We start from the raw sequence: 22,368 nt of genomic DNA, 5'->3' as shown, positions 1-22,368 counted from the left end.
TGGGGGAACCGAATGGTTTGATAGGTCGAGCAGAAATTCTCTCTCTTTTTTTCCTGGGAGGGGAAAAAAAAATCAGAAAGGTTTCTTTACAAACTGCAGCAGGAACACGCCCCTGGCCGGCCCGCCCCCTCCTCGCAGTCAATGAAAATAACTGCCTGTGATAATAAGGTCTGTTTCCCTAGCAGGCCAGGGTGCCTGGTCCCTTCAAGTGAAGTTGGAGGTTCTACAATGCATCTGGGACTTAGGATCTACAATGCATCTACAATGCATCTGGGACTTGATACTTGTGTAGTAACTTAGAAGGGAAGATCAGGATGACTCTGTCCCCCAGTACCCCAGAGTTGTCCCACCAAGGTTGACGCGAATTCCTTCTGTAGTTTCCTAACCCACTCCAGGAGTGGCCTCTGAGCTTAGAGCAAGGAATAAGCCCTGAACACCTCGGTGTGCCTTCTCCCAGTCCCACAGTTTAGCCAGAGAAGTAGCTTTCAGACTATTTTCAATGATAAAGCATAAGGTAACTCCAGGTCCCTTCCCCCAATTCAAGATTTGAATGCATTGCTGGATTTAGCTAGGGGTAATAGAAACCCAGGACACTCCCTTGCAAAGGAAAAGTTCAAGCACTTTGAAGTTGTCGCCCAGATCTATACATTTGAAAGTTTTTCAAACTTACAAAAATATCTTGACACAGAAAGCACGAAAGCTTGAATATATTTTAGGGTGGTGCCAAATGTCAGCTTAAAGGGCAGATGAGGGTCCAGAGCAGAGAGGGCGCTTGCTTTGCACGCGTGTTTGAAGCCAGGCATTCCATATAGTTTCCCTGCACACGTGTTTGAAGCCAGGGATTGCATATAGTTTCCCTGCACTGCCAGGAGTGATTCTGGAATGCAGAGTAAGAAGCCCCTGAACATTGCCAGGTGATGCTCTAAAACAAAACAAAGCAAAAAAATTAGAGGAGAGCATTGATCAATACTTGATCATTGATCAATACATTGATCAATACTTGATCATTGATCAATACATTGATCAATACTTGATCATTGATCAATACATTGATCAATGTCATTAAAGGTGGCATTGATCAAATACTTCAAGAAAAGCCCTACGTGCATCCGCGCGTTCCAAGGAGCCACCCTGAGTCGCCCCGCCCTGCCTGCCCCGCCTTCCAGTGACCCCGCCCACAGCCATGCCCACGAGTGCCTGTCAGCGCCAACCCCACTCTAAGGCGCGCACATCCTCCTCGAAGTCTGGCCCTTTAAGGCGCAGGGAAAAGCGGAAATGACGTCATCATCCAGGGCCTTTTGTCTGCCTCGCCTTCCGTAAAGAAGCGAGTGACGTCAAGGAGCGGCCTTAAGAGTTTGTGGGTGAGGAACCAGATAAGGGGGCCCTCGGAGAGAAGGGGGTCATTGAAGGGCGATTTTGTCCCAGGACGGCGAGGGGCCTCTTGCGACAGCTCGGAAACTCCACGCTGTCCACACTGCGAGCCGCGGGGCGCTTCATCCACGTGTTCGGGGGGGAAAAGCCGCCCCGGGACCGCGGGGGACGTCCAAGAAGAAGCGTCTGTTGCGGCGCCCGCCCAGGGCCCGGGACCCACCCTGCGTCTCTCTCCGATCGCCGGTCCCCGGATGTGGGGGTGAGTCTGGGGGGGAGGCGGGCCCGGGCCCGTGCACGGGGCTGGCATCAGAATCGCCTTTGTCTTTGCAGTTCCCGATGGCTTAGGGGCCCCCGTGGGCTTTGCTCGGAGTTGGGGGGCTCGCGGCCGCCCGGCCTTGCAGCCGGACGGTGCGGGGCTCCTGACGCCTGGGCTGCTGCACCCGGGGCGCTCAGGACCCTCCAGGCCACACCCCTGTGTGTGTGTGATGGTGCAGGGACCGTGCAGTGCCGGAGTTCTTGCCGGGCCTGAGTGCTATGTGGGACACCCCCGATCTTTGTCTCCCCCAACCCAGAAACTTACCGGCGCCCACAGCTCTTTTCCAGCTGAGCTGCTTGGGAGAAGCGGCTGGCGGGGGCTGGGGCGTGGGGGTTGGGGGCGGGCAAGGAGGGAGGTTTGCGACTGCGTACAGCACAGACTGACTCGCTGTATTTCCTAAGGAGGCAGAATTGGGGGGTTCCTGTCTCCCGCGTGGGATGTGCGTGCATCGGTGTGATCACAGCTGCAGTGTCCACGGCCCTGGGCTCCAGGCACTGTCCTGTCCCACTGACCTATGTGTGGAGCATTGGGGTCACATGAGTCCTAGCGGGACAGGCGAAGGGCATGCGTGCGGCCCCTTGTCTCCGCTATTGGGGGGTGATTATGCTGTCCCACGAAAAGGCAGCTCTGCAAACCCAGTGCTGAATACTGGGTGAGTGTCCGGGTGTGGACCCCAGGCTGGGCTGAGTGAAGCTTTTTTCATTGAAAGTGGAGGAGCTGGTCCTGGAGGAGTCCAAGCTGGTGGTGTTTTGTTTTCTGGGTAGTTCTCTGAGCAGTCCTAGGTTGGGCTACTTGCAGGGGTGAGGGGTTAGGTGTGATGTAGAGGGGAGGGTGACCTTGGTGTCCTGAGTTTACAGGCTTCATGAGAAAAAACTTCGATGCAGGTTTAGGGAAAAGAACCAATTGGAAGAGGGAAGTCTCTGGTTCCATAAGGGGAAATAAAACTTAGTTTTCGCTGAACACATTTGAAGTCGGACAAGTGTCTGACTGTTGACACTGCAATTGAAAGAGCCATTTCTGATCACTTGGACAGTTTGCCCTGCCCAAGAATTGGGTTCAAGTAAAGGAACTAGAGTCAGGAGCAACTTCTGCCCAGACTGGAGTCAGAGTTGGTTTGCAGGGCATGGGCTCTGCAGAGCAAGGGAAGGCCTAAAGCTCTGTCTCAGTGCTCCTGAGCACCATGGATGGAGCCTTAAATGGAACAGTGGAAGTAGTCACTGCAGTACTTGCTTTATTTTGGCAGAAATTTGAGAGGAAATAAAATGTTGGTTGGGTGGAGGACCCACAGCTGGAAGTGCTCAGGGATCACTTTTGGCTCTGTGCTCAGGGAATCACTCCTTGGCAGGGCTTGGGGCACTGTGTGTAGTGATGGTCACTCAAGTGCAAAAGATGCACCCTGTCCACTGTACTGTGATGCATGAGCATGGCCGGGTGTGACCCATAAAGCAAAATATATATTAATAAATATATATAAATATATATTAATAAATATATATATTATATATAAAAGGTAACGGTAAAGGCCCTCCCGTTGATTGTCGATTTGCTCGAGCGGGCCCAGTAACGTCTCCATTGGAGACTTTGTTGTTACTGTGTCTGGCATATCGAATACTCTCGGTAGCTTGCCGGGCTCTCCGAGAGGGGCGGAGGAATCGAACTCGGGTCGGCCATGTTGGCCGCTTGTAAGGCGAACGCCCAACCCGCTGTGCTATCGCTCCAGCCCCAATAATAGAACACTCTTCATGTGTAGCTCTCAGAATCAAATGATCACATATATATTTTTTGCTTTTGGGTCAAAATATATATATTAATATATAGCAAAATATATATTAATAAATATGTATATAAATATATATTAATAAATATATATTATATAAAAGATATATATTAATAAATATATATTATATAAAAGATATATATTAATAAATATATATTATATAAAAGATATATATTAATAAATATATATTATATAAAAGATATATATTAATAAATATATATTATATATAAAATATATATATATATATTTTGCTTTTTGGGTCACACCCGGCGATGCTCATGCGTCAGAGGTTACTCCTGGCTCATGCACCCAGGAATTACTCCTGGCGGTGCTTGGAGGACCATATGGCATGTCGGGAATTGAACCCGGGTCGGCTGCATGCACGGCAAATGCCCTACCCTCTGTACTATAGCTCCAGCCCCCACTCTGTACTATCGTAATGATAATAATAGAACACTCTTTTTTTTTTTTTTTTGCTTTTTGGGTCACACCCGGCAATGCACAGGGGTTACTCCTGTCTCATGCACTCAGGAATTACCCCTGGCGATGCCTAGGGGACCATATGGGATGCTGGGAATCGAACCCGGGTCGGCCGCGTGCAAGGCAAACGCCCTACCTGCTCTGCTATCGCTTCAGCCCCAATAATAGAACACTCTTCATGTGTAGCTCCCAGAATCAAAAGATCACAAATGGTAGATCCCAGAATCGAGTGAGCAGGTCCTTGTGGGGTAAAAGACACAGCGGGCAGTCAGTAAGTGCAGGTGGGTGGTAACATTGTTTTCCTGTGCAGAGTTAGAGAAATTTCCAAGGATTTGAACTTTAAGCAGTCACTCGGATGTGTTGGTCACACAGCAGGACCTCGATGAGTCCAGGTCTAGTGGAATGGAGGTGGGGCTGTGCTTTGTGATCACCGGGGCCTGAAATGACCCAGGCCCATGTCCCATCCACAAGAGGGCAGCCTAGGGTTTGTCCATCTGTGAGCTGACTTTGGGAGCTGTGGTGTAAGGGGCAGTGCTGGTGTCAGCCTGCATGAGGCACTGATGTGTGGGAGCTCCTGGCCTCAGAGTCAGCCCCTGGCCAGGGGACCTGGACCAGAGGGAAGCTGTGGGCCCCAGGAAGAAATTCCACGGTTCAGGGCTGGAATTTCCTCCCCTCTAGAGAGAGAACAGGACTCCTGGTCAGGGCAAGAACTTCTTTTTTTTCTTTCTTTTGCTTTTTGGGTTACACCCGGCTATGCACAGGGATTACTCCTGGCTCATGCACTCAGGAATTACTCCTGGCGATGCTCGGGGGACCATATGGGCTGCTAGGAATCGAACCTAGGTCAGCTGCGTGCAAGGCAAATGCCCTACCCACTGTGCTATTGCTCCAGCTCCAGGGCAGGGACTTCTGATCAGGGCAGTGGGGTCATGTCATAGTGCCCAGTGTGTCTTACATATTTTCTTCCAGGTCATTTTCATAAACAACCTCTCTACCTGTCCTGGGAGATAACGAAGAAAAGGAAATGATGAGCCCTGGGCTGCCCAGTTGTCCTCAGGTAAGCAGGAAATGTTGCCTCGGGTTAGAAGGAAGTGTGGCCTAGGGTAATAGGAAGTGTGGCCTTTGGAAATGACCCACTGCATTATCCAGATGAGCACTTGTTTTTGAGTATTCGCTATTTAGGTGGTTTATTGATTTATTTATTCTGACTTGGGGGTCACACCTCATGGTGCTCAGGACCAGGCTCTGCTCAGGAGTGACCCCTAGAGGTGCTTGGGGAGCCATTTGGGGTGCTGGACATTGAATCTGACACATTCAAGACAAGTGTCTTAGAGTGTCTCAAATTTACTTAGCTATGGGGGAAATATGATTAAAAGCTCTCAGGATAGTTCTGAGATTATTTCCTGGGCTCCTGGCTGCCTTCGAGTGATTTTTGGGGTCTGTCAGCCAGGAGAGTACTTGGAGGGGAGGTCCTGAAGGCTGTTTCCTCCCAAAGGGAGAGGGGAAAGACCCTGAGCCCCACTAGGGCCCTGGGGTCGGGGCTCCCAGCATCATGCCCCATGGAAAATGGTGGGATGGCCTCACTCCCGCTCCCTTGTGTGTGTGTCGGCTCAGGACGCAGTGACCTTCCCCGACGTGGCCGTGAGCTTCACCCCAGAGGAGTGGACGTGCCTGGATGCCTCACAGAGGAAGCTCTACAGGGACGTGATGCTGGAGACCTACCAGCACCTGCGGGCCATCGGTGAGAGCAGCTAGGGCTGCTGTCTGGGCGAGGATGGACCCATATGGGTTCCTGGGATGGAGACCAGGGTTGCCTGCTAGGAAGCTGGAGTGATGGGACAGGCGCACCGCTCCGCACACTTGTGTTTTCATCCCGTGTGTCTTGTGGAAAAGTCATCTCTGGCTCACCCTTCACCGCCTCACTTCACAGATGCATGATCTCAGAATGTATCTGGTCCATTTCCTGAATCTGGGACTTTGGGGCTTGGGCCTTTGGATGTTTCCAGAACAATGCCTGTGTTTTTGGACATAAGCTTGAACAACCAAAAAAGAACTGGCATCTCTCTCTCTTCTCTCTCTTTCTCTCTCTCTCTCCTTTCCTCTTTACTCTCTCCTCTCTCTCTCTTTCTCTCTTATTTTACAAGTTTGAGGACAGAGAAAAAGGTGTGGGGGGGGAGGGAGAGAAAGAGAGAGAGAGAGAGAGAGAGAGAGAGAGAGAGAGAGAGAGTGTCCAAGAGTGAACACGGGCTTCAACAGAGGCTCTTGGGTGGACATTTTTGCCCATTCTAGGCACCACGTTCTCTGCCTGCTGGAAATTGCTGGAAATCTTGTTATTGTCATTGGGAAAAGCCTTGAACTTTTTTTTTTTCCTGCTTTTTAGGTCACACCCAGCGATGCACAGGGGTTATTCCTGGCTCTGCACTCAGGAATTACTCCTGGCGGTGCTCGGGGGACCACATGGGATACCAGGAATTGAACTCAGGTCGGCCGTGTGCAAGGCAGACACCCTACCCACTGTACTAGTGCTCCAGCTCCAAGCCTTGAACTCTTGATGATCCTTTTATCCTGGAGTACGCAGGGAAACCTACAGGGTGCTGGGGACCAGCTGGAGGTTGGCCATGTGCAGGGCAAGCGCCTTTCCCGCTGTGCTGTCGCTCCGATTCCTTTTTTTTTTTTTTTTATAAACACCTATTCCTTTTTTTTTTTTTTGCTTTTATTTGGGTCAGGATTCAGGAATCACTCCTGGCAGTGCTCGGGGGACCATATGGGATGCTGGGAATCGAACCTGTGTTGGCCATGTTGGCTGCGTGCAAGGCAAACGCCCTACCCGCTGTGCTATCGCTCCAGCCCCTCCGATTCCTTTTCGTGTTTTGGTTTTCTTTGGCCACAGTTGGTGGTGCTCAAGGCTTTTTCTTAACTCTGTGCTCTGGGATCACTCCTGCCAGGGCTTGGGAGGACGCTGTGGGGTGCCAGTGATCGAATGTAGGTCAGCTGAGTGCAAGGCTGGTGCCCTCCCCACCGAGCTCTGACCCCGGCCTGGTCCTCTAAAATATTTTATCACAGCCTTTAAATTGTTCAGTAGTTGCCCCTGCTCTGAGGTGGACCATTCTTCTCTGAGTAGGGCCTCAGTTTCCCCATCTCTGTGGCGCTCAGAGCTTTTGTATTGGTCAAATGTTTCATTTTCTGTTGGGAACAAGACTGCAGAAATGTGACTTTAAATTAAACTCTTTTTTGGGCTGGAGTGATAGCACAGCGGGTAGGGCGTTCGCCTTACAAGCGGCCAACATGGCCGACCCGAGTTCGATTCCTCCGCCCCTCTCGGAGAGCCCGGCAAGCTACCGAGAGTATTCGATATGCCAGACACAGTAACAACAAAGTCTCCAATGGAGACGTTACTGGGCCCGCTCGAGCAAATCGACGATCAACGGGAGGCCCTTTACCTTTACCTTTTACCTTGGGGTGGGGATGGGGAGTGTTTGGGCCATACCTGGCAGTGCTCAGGGTTTACTCCTGACTATGAGCTCAGGGATTACTCCTAGCGGGTCTGGGGCACCCTGTGTAGGGTGTGAATCGAACCCAGGCTGGCAGAGTTTTAATGCAGGCCCCCTCTCTGCTGTACTGTGACTTTGGCTTAAAAATTAATCTTTGGGGGGAGGGGGCAGAGTGATAGAACAACATGTAGGGCATTTTGCCATTCATTTGATATACCCGGGTTCAACCCCTGGCACCTGAGTATTGCCAGGAGTGAGCCCAGAGGCAGTCAGCCCTGGTCACAGCTGGGTGTGGTCCCAAAAGAGAACAAAGAGGAACTGGAGAGATAGTACCTCAGGTAAGATACTTGCCTTGTGTGGATCCGACCCTTGTTTGAGCCCACAAACCCAGAAGGTCCCCCCAACTGGCCATGCATGCTCCCTGAGCACAGAGCCAGGAGTTAAAGTCCTGAGCACTGCTGGTGTGGCCCAAAAGTGAAAGATAGAAAAAAAGGAACTCAGGCATGATTTTGGGGAAATTTGTGTGTGTGTGTGTGTGTGTGTGTGTGTGTGTGTGTGTGTGTGTGTGTTGGCAGGGTGGGGTTCACACATTCAAGTCCTGACAAGTCCTGACTTAATCCTGGCTCTGTACTCAGGGACCCCTATGGGGTGCTAGGAATTGAACCCAGGCCAGCGGCCTGCAAGATCAACGCCCTATTTTTTTTTTAATTTTTATTTTATTTATTTATTTATTTTTGGTTTATACCCATTTGTGTCTCCTTCCATGCGAATAGGGAATTTCGGGGAGCAGCCTGCTGTGATCCCTGAGATGGAGCCAGGGGATTGGAAGACAGAGAACAGAGGCCTCTGTCCAGGTGAGTGTGGACCAGGACATCAGGGGGACGCGATGATTCTTTGTCTCCCTTCAGAACCAGGAAATCCACAACATCGTCACTGAACTGTCAAACTAGCTTATCTGTCAGCCAGCAATACTCAGGGGTTGCTCCTAGCTCTGCACTCAGAAATCACTCCCGGCAGTCCCTGGGGGATCCTACGGGGAGCCAGGGAGCAAACCTGGGTTGGCCACTGTACTCTCTCTCGAACCTCTTACCTTTCTTCTATGAACTGAGATCACTTTGACCTTTCCGTTTTTCTGCTTTTTGTTCCACACCCACCGGTGCTCTGGCTGGCCTCTGGCTCTGCGCCCAGGGGACCACATGTGGTGTTGGGGATCAGACCCGGGTCTGCAGTGTATAAAACGTGTGCCCTCCCGCTGTGCTACCTAACTGGCCCGGGTCTCTTTATTTCTTGGGTTTAGTTTTCTATTCTTCGGTCACTCCTGGCTGTGCTCTGGGACTAGCTAGGCCTATCGGTGCTCGGAGGACCAGGACCCTTGTCCAGACTCCAGTCCAGGGCCTCGGGCCTGCATCGTCTCTGAGTCACCCCTGTGCCACGTACGCAAACCCCCCCACCCAGCCCAGTTTCCTAAATGTCATATGGTAGGAGCTCTTTGTTCTTCAAAGTTTACTTGATTGTAGCTCACTGTTATTTTGGTTTTACTCCTTGCTGTGTGCTTAAGGATCACTTTTTTTTTCTTTTTTTTCAAGGCTCACTCTTGACAGGGTTCAGGGCCCCCTATGGGGTGGTGGGGATTGAATCCGGTTCACTGTGTGCAAGGCAAACGCCCTCCCTGCTGTCCTATTGCTCTGGCTTCCAGCTGGTATTTCTTTGTTTTTTCCTTCTTGGGTCACACCCGGCATTGCATGGGGGTTATTCTTGGCTCATGCACTCAGGAATTACTCCTGGCGGTGCTTGGGGGACCATATGGGATGCTGGGAATCGAACCCAGGTCGTCTGCGTGCAAGGCAAACGCCCTACCCTCTGTGCTATCGCTCCAGCCCCCCTGGTATTTCTTTGAATAGGATCTCTCTTCTCTTCTTTCTCATTTCTCTTTATAATCACATTTTAAATTTTATTTATTTTTTGGCTTGGGGGCCACACTGGGCTCACTCCCTGCTTCCCTGCTCTGCTTTTGGGGGTCCCTCCTGGCAGGATTCAGGGGACCCTGTGGAATGTTGGGGATCAAACCTGAATCAGTTGTGTGCAAGGCAGGGTTGTACTATTGCTCCAGCCCTTCTAGTTTATTTTATGATGGGTGCTTTTAGTTTAGGCTTTTTTTTTTTTTTTGGTATGTTTTGATTTTTGGGCCTCGCCTGGCTGTACTCAGGACTGACTCCTGGCTCTGCACTTAGGGCTCACTTCTGGTGGGGCTTTGGGTAACCTCTAGGGTGCCAGGCATCAAACCTGGGTTGCCACGTGCCAGCCGCATGCCCTCCCCACTGCACTATGTCCTCAGTCCTGCAGGTCGTGCTTACAGGGGATCTTTTTCTATTTTTTCTTTCTTTTTAAATTTTATTTATTTTATTGAAACACCATGAGATATAGTTATAAAGCTTTCATGATTGAGTTTCAATCATAAAATGGTCGAATACCCATCCTTCCACCAGTGTAAACTTTCCACCACCCGTGTCCCCAGTATCCAGGGGATCTTTTTCTGATTTAGAATTTGTTTGGGGGCCGGAGCAACAGTACAGCCTGTAGGACTTGTACATGGCTGACCCAGGTTTAATTCCCTGCATCCCCCAAGCACCTCCAGGAGTAATTCCTAAGTGCAGAGCCAGGAGTAACCCATCAGCATCCCTGGGTGTGACCCAAAAAGGAAAAAAAAAAGAATTTGGGGGGTACAAGAGGGTGATGGACTATTCTGGGCCCCTTGTAATAGTGCTCTTGGGCTGCTTCTGGCTTCCTGGGACATACAGAGAACTGTGTGCGCTCTCAGAAGTTTAACTTTGGGCTCCTGCATGCAAAGCCCTGTGCTCCAGCCATAAGCTCGTCAATTATTCCCTGACCCACGGTGTTTCTTGTTGTGGGTTTTTTCTTTTTGGGTCACTCCGGCAATGCTCAGGGGTTACTTCTGGCTCTGGACTCAGGAATCACTCCTGGAGTGGTACTCGGGGAACCATATGGTATGCCCAGATTCGAATCCAGGTTGGTTGTATGCAAGGCAAATGCCCTCCCCGTTGGACTATGGCTCCAGCCCACACCCACGGTGGTTTTTTTTTTTTTTTTGCTTTTTGGGTCACACCTGGCGATGCACAGGGGTTACTTCTGGCTTTGCACTCAGGAGTTACTCCTGGTGGTGCTCAGGGGACCATATGGGATGCTGGGAATCGAACTCAGGTCGGCCATATGCAAGGCAAACACCTTACCCGCTATGCTATCTCTCCAGCCCCCCACGGTGGTATTTTTTTGTTTTGTTTTGTTTTATTTTCATAAAAGTAGTTCACAATAGGGTCTGGAGTGATAGCACAGCGGGTAGGGCGTTTGCCTTGCACGCGGCCAACCCGGGTTCGATTCCCAGCATCCCATATGGTCCCCTGAGCACCGCCAGGAGTAATTCCTGAGTGCAGAGCCAGGAGGAACCCCTGTGCATTGCCAGGTGTGACCCAAAAAGCAAAAAAAAAAAAAAGTAGTTCACAATAGTTCATTACAGATAATATTCAAACACCAATCCCACCACCAAGCACCTTCCCACCACAATAAGAGGTAAGTGTGTGAGGGGTAATTGTATTTTATTCTGGAACCATTTAAGCCCAAATGTAAGAGAATACAAGCAAGTATGTTAGAAACCAAACAAATGTGTGAGACTTTTGATAGGTAATCGAGGTAGAGCATAAGAGGTTGGAAATTCTGCGGCACTCTCTTCTGGGAGCTTTTGTTTATAGTCTCTGAGTTTGGCCATTGAGAAGATCACATGGCACTGGGGGTTGGTTTGTGGGTGTGACTGCCAAGCTACTGGAAAACTTGGGAGCTGGGAGGAGGAGAAGGAGGCCCAGTCTTGATCCGAACGGGCTTGGAGATCTCAGTCACAGGTTCCCGCCTAATTAGGTTTACTGGCCGTTCAGCTCTCTGCTCACCCACGGTGTTTTATCCTAGACCGAGATCCGGAACAGAAGCACACGGATGTGACCTTTCAGCAGTTGGAATTGGATGGTGTGACGAACCATAGGCTAGAAACGGTAAGGCCCCGAGGCATGTGTATGTGACTGCTGCTGACAGTCCCCCCTGAAAACCTCAGCAGAGTTTGATGGTGTTGGTAAGGCCACAGAAAGGGCAACTGCTGAGGAAAACAGTCCCTCGATCTTAAGGTGGACAAGGTCCTGGTCGGGTGGCCTGATGGTGGGCGACCACGTGTCAAGCCATGTGGCTGGGGCCATTTTCTTTATCTTGATTTAGTATGTTTACTTTTGTTTTGGGGCCACAGCCAGCAGTGCTAAGGGCTGACTCCCAGCTCTGTGCTCTGAGGTCACTCCTGACTGGGCCCTGGGGACCCTAGATGGTGTCGGGGATCGAACCCCAGTCGGCCACATGCAAGGCAAATCCCTCCCTGCTATACTATCATTCTGGCCCCTGGAAGCTATTTGTAATTCCACTTGAACCTTGGGCTTCAGAATTCTCTGTGAGAATGAGTTTCATACACACACTCACACACACACACACACACACACACACATTTTTTTATTAAAAAAAAAAATATATATATAGGTGAATATGCTGTCCGAGCCTGTGTGCTGCTTGCACCCATGTGGCTGAGCACACGTGTCACCTGCATCTCCCCCCCTTGAGATGTGGACTTTCATGCTTTCGTGTCTAATGCTGGGATGTGTGTAGGGGCTCTCTCCGCCCTTGGAGAAGCCTGTGTTCTCTCTTGAGTATGTTACTCTCTCCCTCTCTCTCCCTCCATACCTAAAAATCCTCCAAATAAAATCTATTTACTTAAAAAATATATATATATACTTATATAAATATATATATATATATATATATATATATATATATATATGCCCTTCTCTCCTGTACATTGAATGGAAGGTCAGATACTCGACAGAGTTCCGGGGTTTTTGCAAAGTCTCATCATCGACTTGCAGGAACTCTTCAGGGCTGGACTGGAGTGACGGTGCAGCTGCTAAGGACTTGCTATGCAAAAGTTCAATGCCCAGCATCCCCAAGTGTCCCCTGAGCCCTGCCAGGAGGGATCCCTGAGTGCACAGCCAGGAGTCATCCCTGAGTACTGCAGGGCCTGGCCCCCAAGACAAAAAAAAAAAAAAGGAATTCCAGGGATGGAGCGATAGTGCAGCAGATAGAGTGTCTCCTTTGTGTGTAGCTGACCCAGGTTCGATCCCATGCGCCCCCCCTCCACACACCCCCAGCACCTCCAGGAGTGATTCCTGAGCTCAGAGCTAGGAATCCCTGAGTATCACTGGCTGTGCCCCCCCAATCAAACAAAAAACTCAAAAGAAGGGGCCGGAGCAATAGGGCAGCAGGTATGGCGTTTGCCTTGCATGTGGTCGACCTGGGTTCCATGCGACCCCACCCAGAGCATACAGGGTGTAGCCCAAAAAGGTAAAAAAAAGAAAAAAAAAAGCTCTCTCTGCTCTTGGAGAAGCCAGCGTTCTCTCTTGAACGCATTTCTCTCTCTCTCTCACGCCCAGTTCTCTTCCCTTCCACACCACACCTTCAAAAAGCCCTCCAAACAAAATCTGTTTTTTTTTTTTTTGCTTTTTTTGGGTCACACCCAGCAATGCTCACGAGTTACTCCTGGCTCACGCACTCAGGAATTACTCTTGGTCGGTGCTTGGGGGACCATATGGGATGCCGGGGATCGAACCTGGGTCGGCCGCGTGCAAGGCAAACGCCCTACCCGCTGTACTATCACTCCGGTCCCAACAAAATCTGTTTTACTTCAAAAAGAAAAACCTAAGTTTCAGGAGCGATAGTATACAGCGGGGTTAGGCATTTCCCTGGTGGGTGGCCCACCCTGGTTCAATCCCCGCATCCCATAGGGTTTCCCGACCCCTGCCAGGAGTAATTCCTGCGTGCAGAGCCAGGAGTGACCCCCTGATCCTCTCCCAGGGCAGGGATCCTCCGAGTGAAGTGGCGGGGAGCACGCTGGGACCCTGGGCTACTACTGGCCGTGAGGGTGAGCCTCCCCCTGCCTTGAGCAGCGTCTGCACGCCTCTCTGTTCTTCCCCAGGGAAGTCGCCGCCCGGGGTGCGAGGCCCAGCCGCCTGAAAAAGACGCGAGGGACCGTGGTGCGTCCCTTCCCCTCCTTGGCAAGCCTCCCGCCGGAGGGATCCCGCGGGATCAGCGGCTGCAAGATGCGGGCTCCTCGCGGCTGTCGCCCGGCTGCCCGGAGGCGGCGGCGGTGGCTGCTGCGGGGCGGACCCCAGCACCGCCGCCGGCGCCTCCCTCCCTGCCCCCGTTCCCCTGCGACAGCTGCGGCAAGTGGTTCTGGAACCCGACCTCCCTGCACGCGCACCGGCAGCTGCACGCGGCCCTCAAGCCCCACGAGTGCCCGGAGTGCGGCCGGGCCTTCAAGACGGCGCGGCAGCTGCGGGTGCACGCCAAGACGCACACGGGCGAGAAGCCCTACACGTGCCAGGCGTGCGGCAAGGCCTTCACGCAGTCGTCCAGCCTGCGGCAGCACCTGCGCATCCACACGGGCGAGAAGCCCTACGCCTGCAAGGAGTGCGGCAAGGCCTTCACGCAGTCGTCCAGCCTGCGGCAGCACATGCGCATCCACACGGGCGAGAAGCCCTACGCGTGCCCCGAGTGCGGCAAGGCCTTCACGCAGTCCTCGGACCTCACCATCCACCGGCGCACGCACACGGGCGAGAAGCCCTACGTGTGCGACGAGTGCGGCAAGGCGTTCGCGCAGTCGTCCAACCGCAGCCTGCACATGCGGATGCACGCGCGGGAGAAGCTGTGCGCCTGCAAGGAGCTGGCGGCCGTCGGGGGGCCGCCGCATCCGCCGCCGCCCCCGCCGCCCCCGCCCCCCGAAGACCTCCCGCACCCGCTGAGCCCCCCGGCCGAGAAGCCCTACCCGTGCGGCCAGTGCGAGCGCGCCTTCGCCTCGGCCTCCGGGCTCACCAAGCACCTGCGCACGCACACGGGCGAGAAGCCGTTCCGCTGCGACGTGTGCGCCAAGGCCTTCAGCAGCCCGTCCTACGTGACCATCCACAAGCGCTCGCACACGGGCGAGAAGCCCTTCGCCTGCCAGGTGTGCGGCAAGGCCTTCGCCGCCGCGCCCCTGCTCACCATCCACCTGCGCTCGCACACGGGCGAGAAGCCGTTCCGCTGCAACATCTGCGGCAAGACCTACCGCAACTCGTCCTACGTGACCATCCACAAGCGCTTCCACACGGGCGAGAAGCCCTACGCGTGCAAGGAGTGCGGCAAGGCCTTCACGCAGTCCTCGGACCTCAGCAGCCACGCCAAGATCCACACGGGCGAGAAGCCCTACTCCTGCCCCGAGTGCGGCAAGGCCTTCACCAAGCGCTCGGGCCTCACCGAGCACCTGAAGATCCACACGGGCGAGAAGCCCTACCAGTGCGAGCAGTGCCGCAAGGCCTTCCCGTCCGCCTCGCGCCTCAAGAAGCACGCGCGCTCCCACGGCGGGGAGAAGCCCTACGCCTGCAAGGAGTGCGGCAAGGTCTTCACGCAGTGCGTCGAGCTGGCCGAGTACGTGGCCATCTGCCCCGTGTAAAGAGGGACGCGGCGGGCTGGGGCCAGGGCACGGCGGGGAGGGCGTTTGCCTGGCACGCGGCCCACCCGGGTTCGAATCCCAGCATCCCACGGGGTCCCCCGAGCACCGCCGGGGGTAGTTCCTGAGCGCAGAGCCAGGAGTGAGCCCTGTGCATCGCCGGTGTGACCCAAAAGGCCAAAAAAAAAAGAAAAAAGACGCGGGCGCGACTGGCCTTTTACTGCCCGTCTTTCATAATCACGGTGGGTCCTGCCTGGGGTGGGGAACCCCCGCCCCCCGGTTCCCCGCTCCAGCCCGCCGAGCGATTTTGCCTTTATTTAAAAACAGAAAAGGAAAAAAACAACCTCAGAGGCACCGCAGAAAGCGTTTCAGGGGTTAGTTCAGGCGCTTACTCGGCCCGGGCCGACCCGGGTTTGAATCCCCAGCAACAAAAAGGGGCCCTCAGGAGCTGCCAGGGGTCACTCCTCTGTTTGGGTGACAGGGAGTGAAACCAGGTGGACGGCTGGAGAGACAGGAGTGCAGGTCAGGTGCTTGCCCTGCACGTGGCCCACCCCGGTTGCGTCCCTGGCCCCTGCCAGGAGAGATCCCTGAGCTCATGGCCTCAGCACTATGGAGGGGGCCAGGAACAGCAAGTGTGGTAGGATAAATACAACAGTATTAATTGGCAGGGAAAGGTTCTAGGTAACCTTTTAAAAAGAAAACAGGTAGCGGCCAGAGCGATAGCAAGGCGGGAAGGGTGCTTGCCTTGCAGCCGGCAGACCCAGGTTCAATACCCAGCACTACATAAGGTCCCCTGAGCACCATCAGGAGTGATCCTTGAGCCAGACCTAGGAGGTAAGCCCTGAGCCCCACTGGGTATGGCAAAAAAATAAAAATAAAAAACAAGTACTCATGATCAAGGGCAACCCTAGCGGAGAGAACTTTCTGGACAAATCAAGTGAGTTCTTGACCAGAGCAAATTGTGAACAGAGGGAACCCCCATGCTAAGTTCTCATCCCTGTAATAAACTGTTTGCTGTATGATCCTGAAGTCATGGTCTCTTACTGACCCTCACAGAAGATCACTTGAGCATCTCACGGGGGTTAGAATCTGACTCCGCAGTCAGCTTCTGACTGGCACGTTGCAAACCTGGATCCCTGCCTTGGTACCAGACAAATCAATAAAATGCCAGGAAAGCCCAAGGGCTTGGGTGCATGTTTCGCTTGTGGGAATTCCAAATCTTATAGATCCCTGGAACCAGATGGTCCACCAACATCACCAGGACTGGACCCTCAAGCTGCTGGGTAGGGATGATTAAAAAAAGTAAATGGAGGGGCCGGAGCAATAAGACAGCGGGCAGGGCTTTTGCCTTGCATGCAGTAGGCCCGGGTTTGATCCCCAGCATCCCATAGCTCCCTCCCTGCCCCCCAGGACACCAGGAATAATTTCCTGAATGCAGAGTCAGGACTAACCCCTCACTTCTGGGTGTGACCCCAAAACAAGCCCCCCCCCCCAAAACAAGCCGGAAGTTATAGCTGTGATCCTGGGTTTCTCAACAACCGGAAGGAGGTTGTGGGTCTCAAGGCAGTGGCCGCATCCAGACCTCACCAGCAGGATCCAGCAGGCGTTTTCCTGGTCTCTGGACTTGGATTCGGATGTTAACCCAGTTTCACAAGAGAGCCCCCAACTTCCTACATCACACCTGCCCCATCACACCATTATCATCCAACCTGGAGCATCTTAGAAAATTCCCCCAAAGGCAAAACCCCACCAGCCTCTTAAACCTCCAGGACAAGCTCCTTGACCTGGAATAATAAGCCAGCACAGGGGTCCCCATTTTGCCCCTCATCCTGTATTCAGTCTGGGGCATCGCCTTCCTGGGGGGTAGCATAAGGACCCCTGCCAGCTAAGACCAGGAGCTGGCTGACGTAGAGTGCCCTGGGCCCATTTGTTTCTGCACATCGCCCAGAAGGACAAGAGCAGGGCCCAGTGTGGTGAACAAGGTAGCTATGATCACACCAATGGGCTGGAGCGATAGTACAGTGGGTAGGGCGTTTGCCTTGTACGCGGCCAACTCGGTTGGCCCAGGTTCGATTCCTCCACCCCTCTCGGAGAGCCCGGCAAGCCACTGAGAGTATCTAGCCCGCACAGCAAAGCCTGGCAAGCTCCCTGTGACGTATTTGATATGCCAAACACAGTAACAAGTCTCACAATGGAGATGTTACTGGGCCCGCTTGAGCAAATCGATGAACAACGGGAGGACAGTGCTACAGTGCTACAGATCACACCAATACCCGCACAGCCCATGTGGGAGACAGGAACCCCCAACTCCTGCCTCCTTAGGAGAGTCAGCCCAACTGTGCTGTGTGGCCACCCTGGGGCGCAGCTGCAAACCTCTCCCCCTGCACCCCACCAGCCCCTTCTCAAGATTGGCTCCTTTGGGGAGAGAGTTCTGTGCCCTTGTAAGTTTCTCAAGTTTGGGTGACAAATAACAGGGGTGTACAACATATAGCACAGGCCCAGCAAGAACCCCGGCACAGCACGGTCACGGTCCCCCCCAGCACTATAGGGTGTGGCTAGATTCTCAGCACCCCGGATGCAAGGTCAATGAGCACTGTCCGCAAGCCCCCATGCTCTAAGCAAAGCCAGTGGGGCTCCCAAGACATCAGGACAGAAACAGTCCTACAATGAGCCCCTTGCAGCAGGCTCTGGAACCACACTTAGCACATAGCTCACCACCACACCTAGGGATCAATCGAAGGTTAAGAGATGCAGGGTGAGTCCCTGCCACTGGACAGGCAGGCTCTGAAAAAAAAACAAAAAAAAACATTGCTTCTGAATGTCACAAGGGGGCTTTTGGAGACCTTCATGTTCAGTAAAATCTTTCAAGGTCTTGCTCCCTGTCCTTGAAGGCTGAGGGTTCCCTGATTGGTGTGTTTCAGGCTGAAAGTCCTGGGAACCTGGTGGGTCACTTTCACTTTCTGCCTTAAAGGGCCAGACTAGAACAGATTTACCCTGGAGGGCACAGACAGATTTCTCTATTGGTTAGAACAATTGGGTATAGCTACAATGGGCAGGGTCCTAAACTAATTTTTTTTTTTTTTTTTTTTTTTTTTTTTTGCTTTTCGGGTCACACCCGGCGATGCTCAGGGGTTACTCCTGGCTCTACACTCAGGAATTACTCCTGGCTGTGCTCGGGGGACCATATGGGATGCTGGGAATTGAACCTGTGTTGGCCATGTTGGCTGCGTGCAAGGCAAACGCCCTACCTGCTGTGGTATCGCTCCAGCCCCTTAACTAATTTCTTAACCAAAGTTAATCGATAATTGTAGTGTTTAGTTTGGAAAGCAACATCAATAAGAAAAGAAGTGGAAACTGAGGGCCAGATAGCAAAGCAGGTAGGTAGGATAGGATGCTTGCCTTGCATGTGACCAAGCAGGGTTCGATCCCCAGCACCCGGCATCCCATAGGATCCTCCAAGCACCACCAGGAGAAATTCCTGAGTGCAGAGCCAGGAGTAGCCCCTGAGCATCGCCGGGTGCGACCCTAAAAGCCAAAATAATAACACCCTATATTGGGGTCACACTCAGTGTATCACACCTGGTGGTGCTTGAGGGACCCTACCTAGTTCAAGGGAACAGATCTGAGTCAACTGTGCAAAGCCAGCGTTTGACCCCGCTATCTCACCTCTCAGGCTTTGGGGGTTCGCCTCTTTTTTTTTTTTGCTTTATGGGTCACACCCGGCGATGCTCAGGGGTTACTCCTGGCTCATGCACTCAGGAATTGCTCCTGGCGGTGCTCAGGTGACCATATGAGGTGCTGGGAATCGAACCTGTGTCCGTCATGTTGGCTGCCTGCAAGGCAAACGCCCTACCCGCTGTGCTATTGCTCCAGCCCCTCGCCTCTCTTTTTTTTTCTTATTTGGGTCAGGGGTTATTCCTGGCTTGGCATTCAGGAATTAATTACTCCAGGTGGAGCTCAGGGGACCATATGGCATTCCGGGGGTCCAACTCAATCAAACGCAAGGCAAGTCCCCTCCCCGTTGTACTATGGCTCAGTCCCCCGGATTCGCTTTTTGAAGGAACCGCTGCACAGAGAGAGCTTTGGAGATCCGGCACTGCGGCCTGGCCCTTTAAGACACAGGTGGAAATGGAAGTGACTGGGCCTTTTGGTCTGAGGTTGGGGGAGCAAGTTCTGAGCCTGCAGATAGAGGTAGTCCAGGTGCATGGGGGTGTCACGAGTGATGATTTTTGTCTCAGGACCAAGAAGGCCCCCGCATAAATCCCTGAACCTCCCCAATCTCTATTTTGAAACGTTGGGGTGCTGCTGGAAGTGGACCTTGATGAGAAAACTCCTTTCTCTGCCTGCTGCTCCTGGGGTGCAAATGTTTCCAGAATGACCCGTGCGTGGCCTTTTCCCAGAGGAAAAAGAATGTCAGCTCTGAATCAGGTGGGTGAGTCTCCATCCTTACTGCCAGTCTATCTCTCTGACCCCCAATCTCAGGATGTTGGGTTGTGTCCCGGGAAGACCAGCAGCAGGCTAAAATTGGTTTCATTTTGTTTTTCGTGGCTTTTAGGGTCGCACTTGGCGATGCTTAGGGGTTTCTCCTGGCTCTGGACTCAGGAATCGCTCCTGGCAGTGTTCGGGGACTATATGGGATGCCAAGAGATGGAACCCCGGTCGGCCTCTACAGACCCCAAATTAGTTCACTTTAGGGCTGGCCTGTGTGCATTGGTTGTTAGTAGTCTCTCAGGATTGTTATTGTGGTGGTGGATTTCGGTGCATGCTTGGGGGTGCTCATGGTCATGTGCCCACCATGACGTACACCCATAAAAAGGGGATCCAAAAGGCTGTTTTCAGGTCTGCACGTGGACTGACAACTCTCTTTTGCTGGAGTCTCATCCCACATCCGTGTCTTCTGCCGAACCTCCTAGGCCTGATTCCGCCCAACCCCCCACCCCGCAGTGACTCCCAAATGGGAAATTGCAGGAGAAATACAGTGGGTTTGGACACAGGGTCACAATCACGCACGGAGTCTGTCATTACCCACGATGTTGAGTCATGGGATGTGTGGGGTTTTTTTTTTTTTTTGCTTTTTGGGTCACACCCAGTGATGCTCAGGGGTTACTCCTGGCTCTGCACTCAGGAATGACTCCTGGCGGTGCCCAGGGGACCATATGGGATGCTGGGAATCGAACCTGGGACAGACGCGTACAAGGCAAATGCCCTACCCGCTGTGCTATCACTCCAGCCCCAGGATGTTTTTTTGTTTTTGTTTTTTTTTTTGCCCTCGTTTCCTTTGTTTTATTTGGGGGCCATGCCTAGCAGTGCACAGGGCTTACTACAGGTTCTGCACTCAGGGATCACTCCCGAGGGACCTTATGGGATCCTGGAGGTCAGCGGTATGCAAAACAAACCAGCCGTACTCTGGCTCTGGCCCCTCACCTCCTTTTTCATGACTACATGAGGCATCTGGGTTGACCAAGCAGTGGAAAAAGACAAAACCAAACCAAAACCGAGGCCACCAGACTTGCTCCCCCAATGAATACTCTTAGCAGTTAGACAAGTCATTTGTAGCATTTGGGTTTCCTCTCTGCAGAATCAGATAGGAGAGTTTGGGTGCTGGAGAGATAGTACAATGGGTAAGGCACCTCCTTATATGCTTGTGACCTGGTTTTGGTCCCCAGGCCCCACCAGAACACAAAGTCAGGAGCAAGCCCCGAGCACCAACCGGTGTGGCTTAAAAATAAAAAATAAATAAATTTTGAAAAATAACTGAAATGGGGGGAGGAAGCAGGAAAAAACTGAAGGATTTATGAGAACTGGTATTTCAATTGCAAACCCCTAAATTGACCTCTGAGGTTATTTGTTTTTTTTTTTTTTTTGCTTTTTGGGTTACACCCAGTGATGCACAGGGGTTCCCCCTGGCTCATGCACTCAGGAATTACTCCTGGCGGTGCTAGGGGGACCATATGGGATGCTGGGAATCAAACCTGGGTTGGCTGCGTGCAAGGCATATGCCCTACCTGCTGTGCTATTGATCCAGCCCCTGAGTCCTTTTCTTGGGTGAGGGGCACACCTGATGACTCTTTGCAGGGCCAAGGGGGCTGTTTGGGGGTACTGGGGATGGAACCCCGGTCGGCCACGTTTTCCCACCCGCTGTCCAGCACTACAGCCCCATCCTTCAAGTTCTTGGTGGTGCATTTCCAGAGCCGAGACTTTTGTGGGGCTTCACCGAAAATCTTCTGATACCATCCTGAGAAACACACGATTTATGTCAAATCTGTGAAAATGCAACTTCTGTACCTTTTTCCTAAATTTATTTTAGTATGCTTATATATTGGATTCGACCTAGCTTTGCGCGGGATGTCAATTATTTGTGTGTGTCTGTCTTTTTTTGGACCTGGGTTACTTTTGTGTTTGCATCACACTGACATTTTGATTGGGGGTGCTGGGAATCCATAAATGAAACCTGTGGTCAGCTCATCAAGCTTTCCTCCTAGCCCCTACACTGACACTTTTGTTTATTTTTGGCTTTTTGGGGTCACTCCTGGCGATGCTCAGGGGTTACTCCTAGCTCTGCACTCAGGAATTGCTCCTGACAGTGCTCAGGTGATGAGATGGGATGCTGGGAATTGAGCCCAGGTTGGTCGCATGCAAGGTAAACACCCGCTGTGTTATTGTATCAGGGATTGAACCCGGGTCAGCCACATGCAAGGCAAACACCCTTCCCACTGTACTACTGCTCCAGATCTTTGATTTCTTTTTTCTTTTTGGCTTTTTGGGTCACACCTGGCGATGCACAAGGGTTACTCCTGGCTCTGCACTCAGGAATTACTCTTGGCGGTGCTCAGGGGACCATATGGGATGCTGGGAATCGAACTCAGGTTGGTCGCGTGCAAGACAAACACCCTAACCACTGTGTTATCACCCCAGCCCCATGCTGATTTCTTGAAGAAGTACTCCTTGTATACTAAAATAGGTACACACGTACTTCTTTTAGGAAGTCACACTTTTTGTTGTTGCGTTGGGGTCACACTCAGCAATATTCAGGACTGACTCCTGGGTCTGCACTCAGGGATCATTCTTGGCAGGGCTCGGGGGACCCAATGGGGTTCCGGGCATTGAACCTGGGTCAACTGCATGCATGCCAAGCACCATCCCTGCTGTCCTATCTCTCCTGTCCCATACACAGCAGTTTTTTTTTCCCCCCTCAAGGAAATTCATGCAGTATAAAAGATCTGGATTCCTGGACGGGAGAATTAGCTTAGAGGGCTGGGACATGTGGCGTGCATGCAGGACCAAGTTCGAATCCCAGAAGTGACATCCAGGCAGAGGACTGACAGTAGCCCCGGATTGCAGCACGGTGTGG

General features: G+C 52.4%; 1 protein-coding gene across 1 annotated transcript; it reads left to right on the top strand.

Annotated features, from left to right (window-relative positions):
- The first annotated feature begins 1,327 nt into the window (after positions 1–1,327).
- LOC130022218 (endothelial zinc finger protein induced by tumor necrosis factor alpha-like) lies at positions 1,328–15,020 on the top strand. Its single transcript, XM_056112972.1, has 6 exons — positions 1,328–1,630; positions 4,914–5,001; positions 5,559–5,685; positions 8,209–8,289; positions 11,411–11,493; positions 13,509–15,020. Exons 2-6 carry the CDS (start codon positions 4,969–4,971, stop codon positions 15,018–15,020), a joined length of 1,836 nt encoding a protein of 611 aa, XP_055968947.1. The 5' UTR covers positions 1,328–1,630; positions 4,914–4,968.
- The last annotated feature ends 7,348 nt before the right edge of the window (positions 15,021–22,368 follow it).

Source organism: Sorex fumeus, unplaced genomic scaffold (assembly GCF_029834395.1).
Source record: "Sorex fumeus unplaced genomic scaffold, SorFum_2.1 ptg000019l, whole genome shotgun sequence".
Classification (NCBI taxonomy): domain Eukaryota; kingdom Metazoa; phylum Chordata; class Mammalia; order Eulipotyphla; family Soricidae; genus Sorex; species Sorex fumeus.
This window is presented reverse-complemented; position numbering and strand designations above follow the sequence as displayed.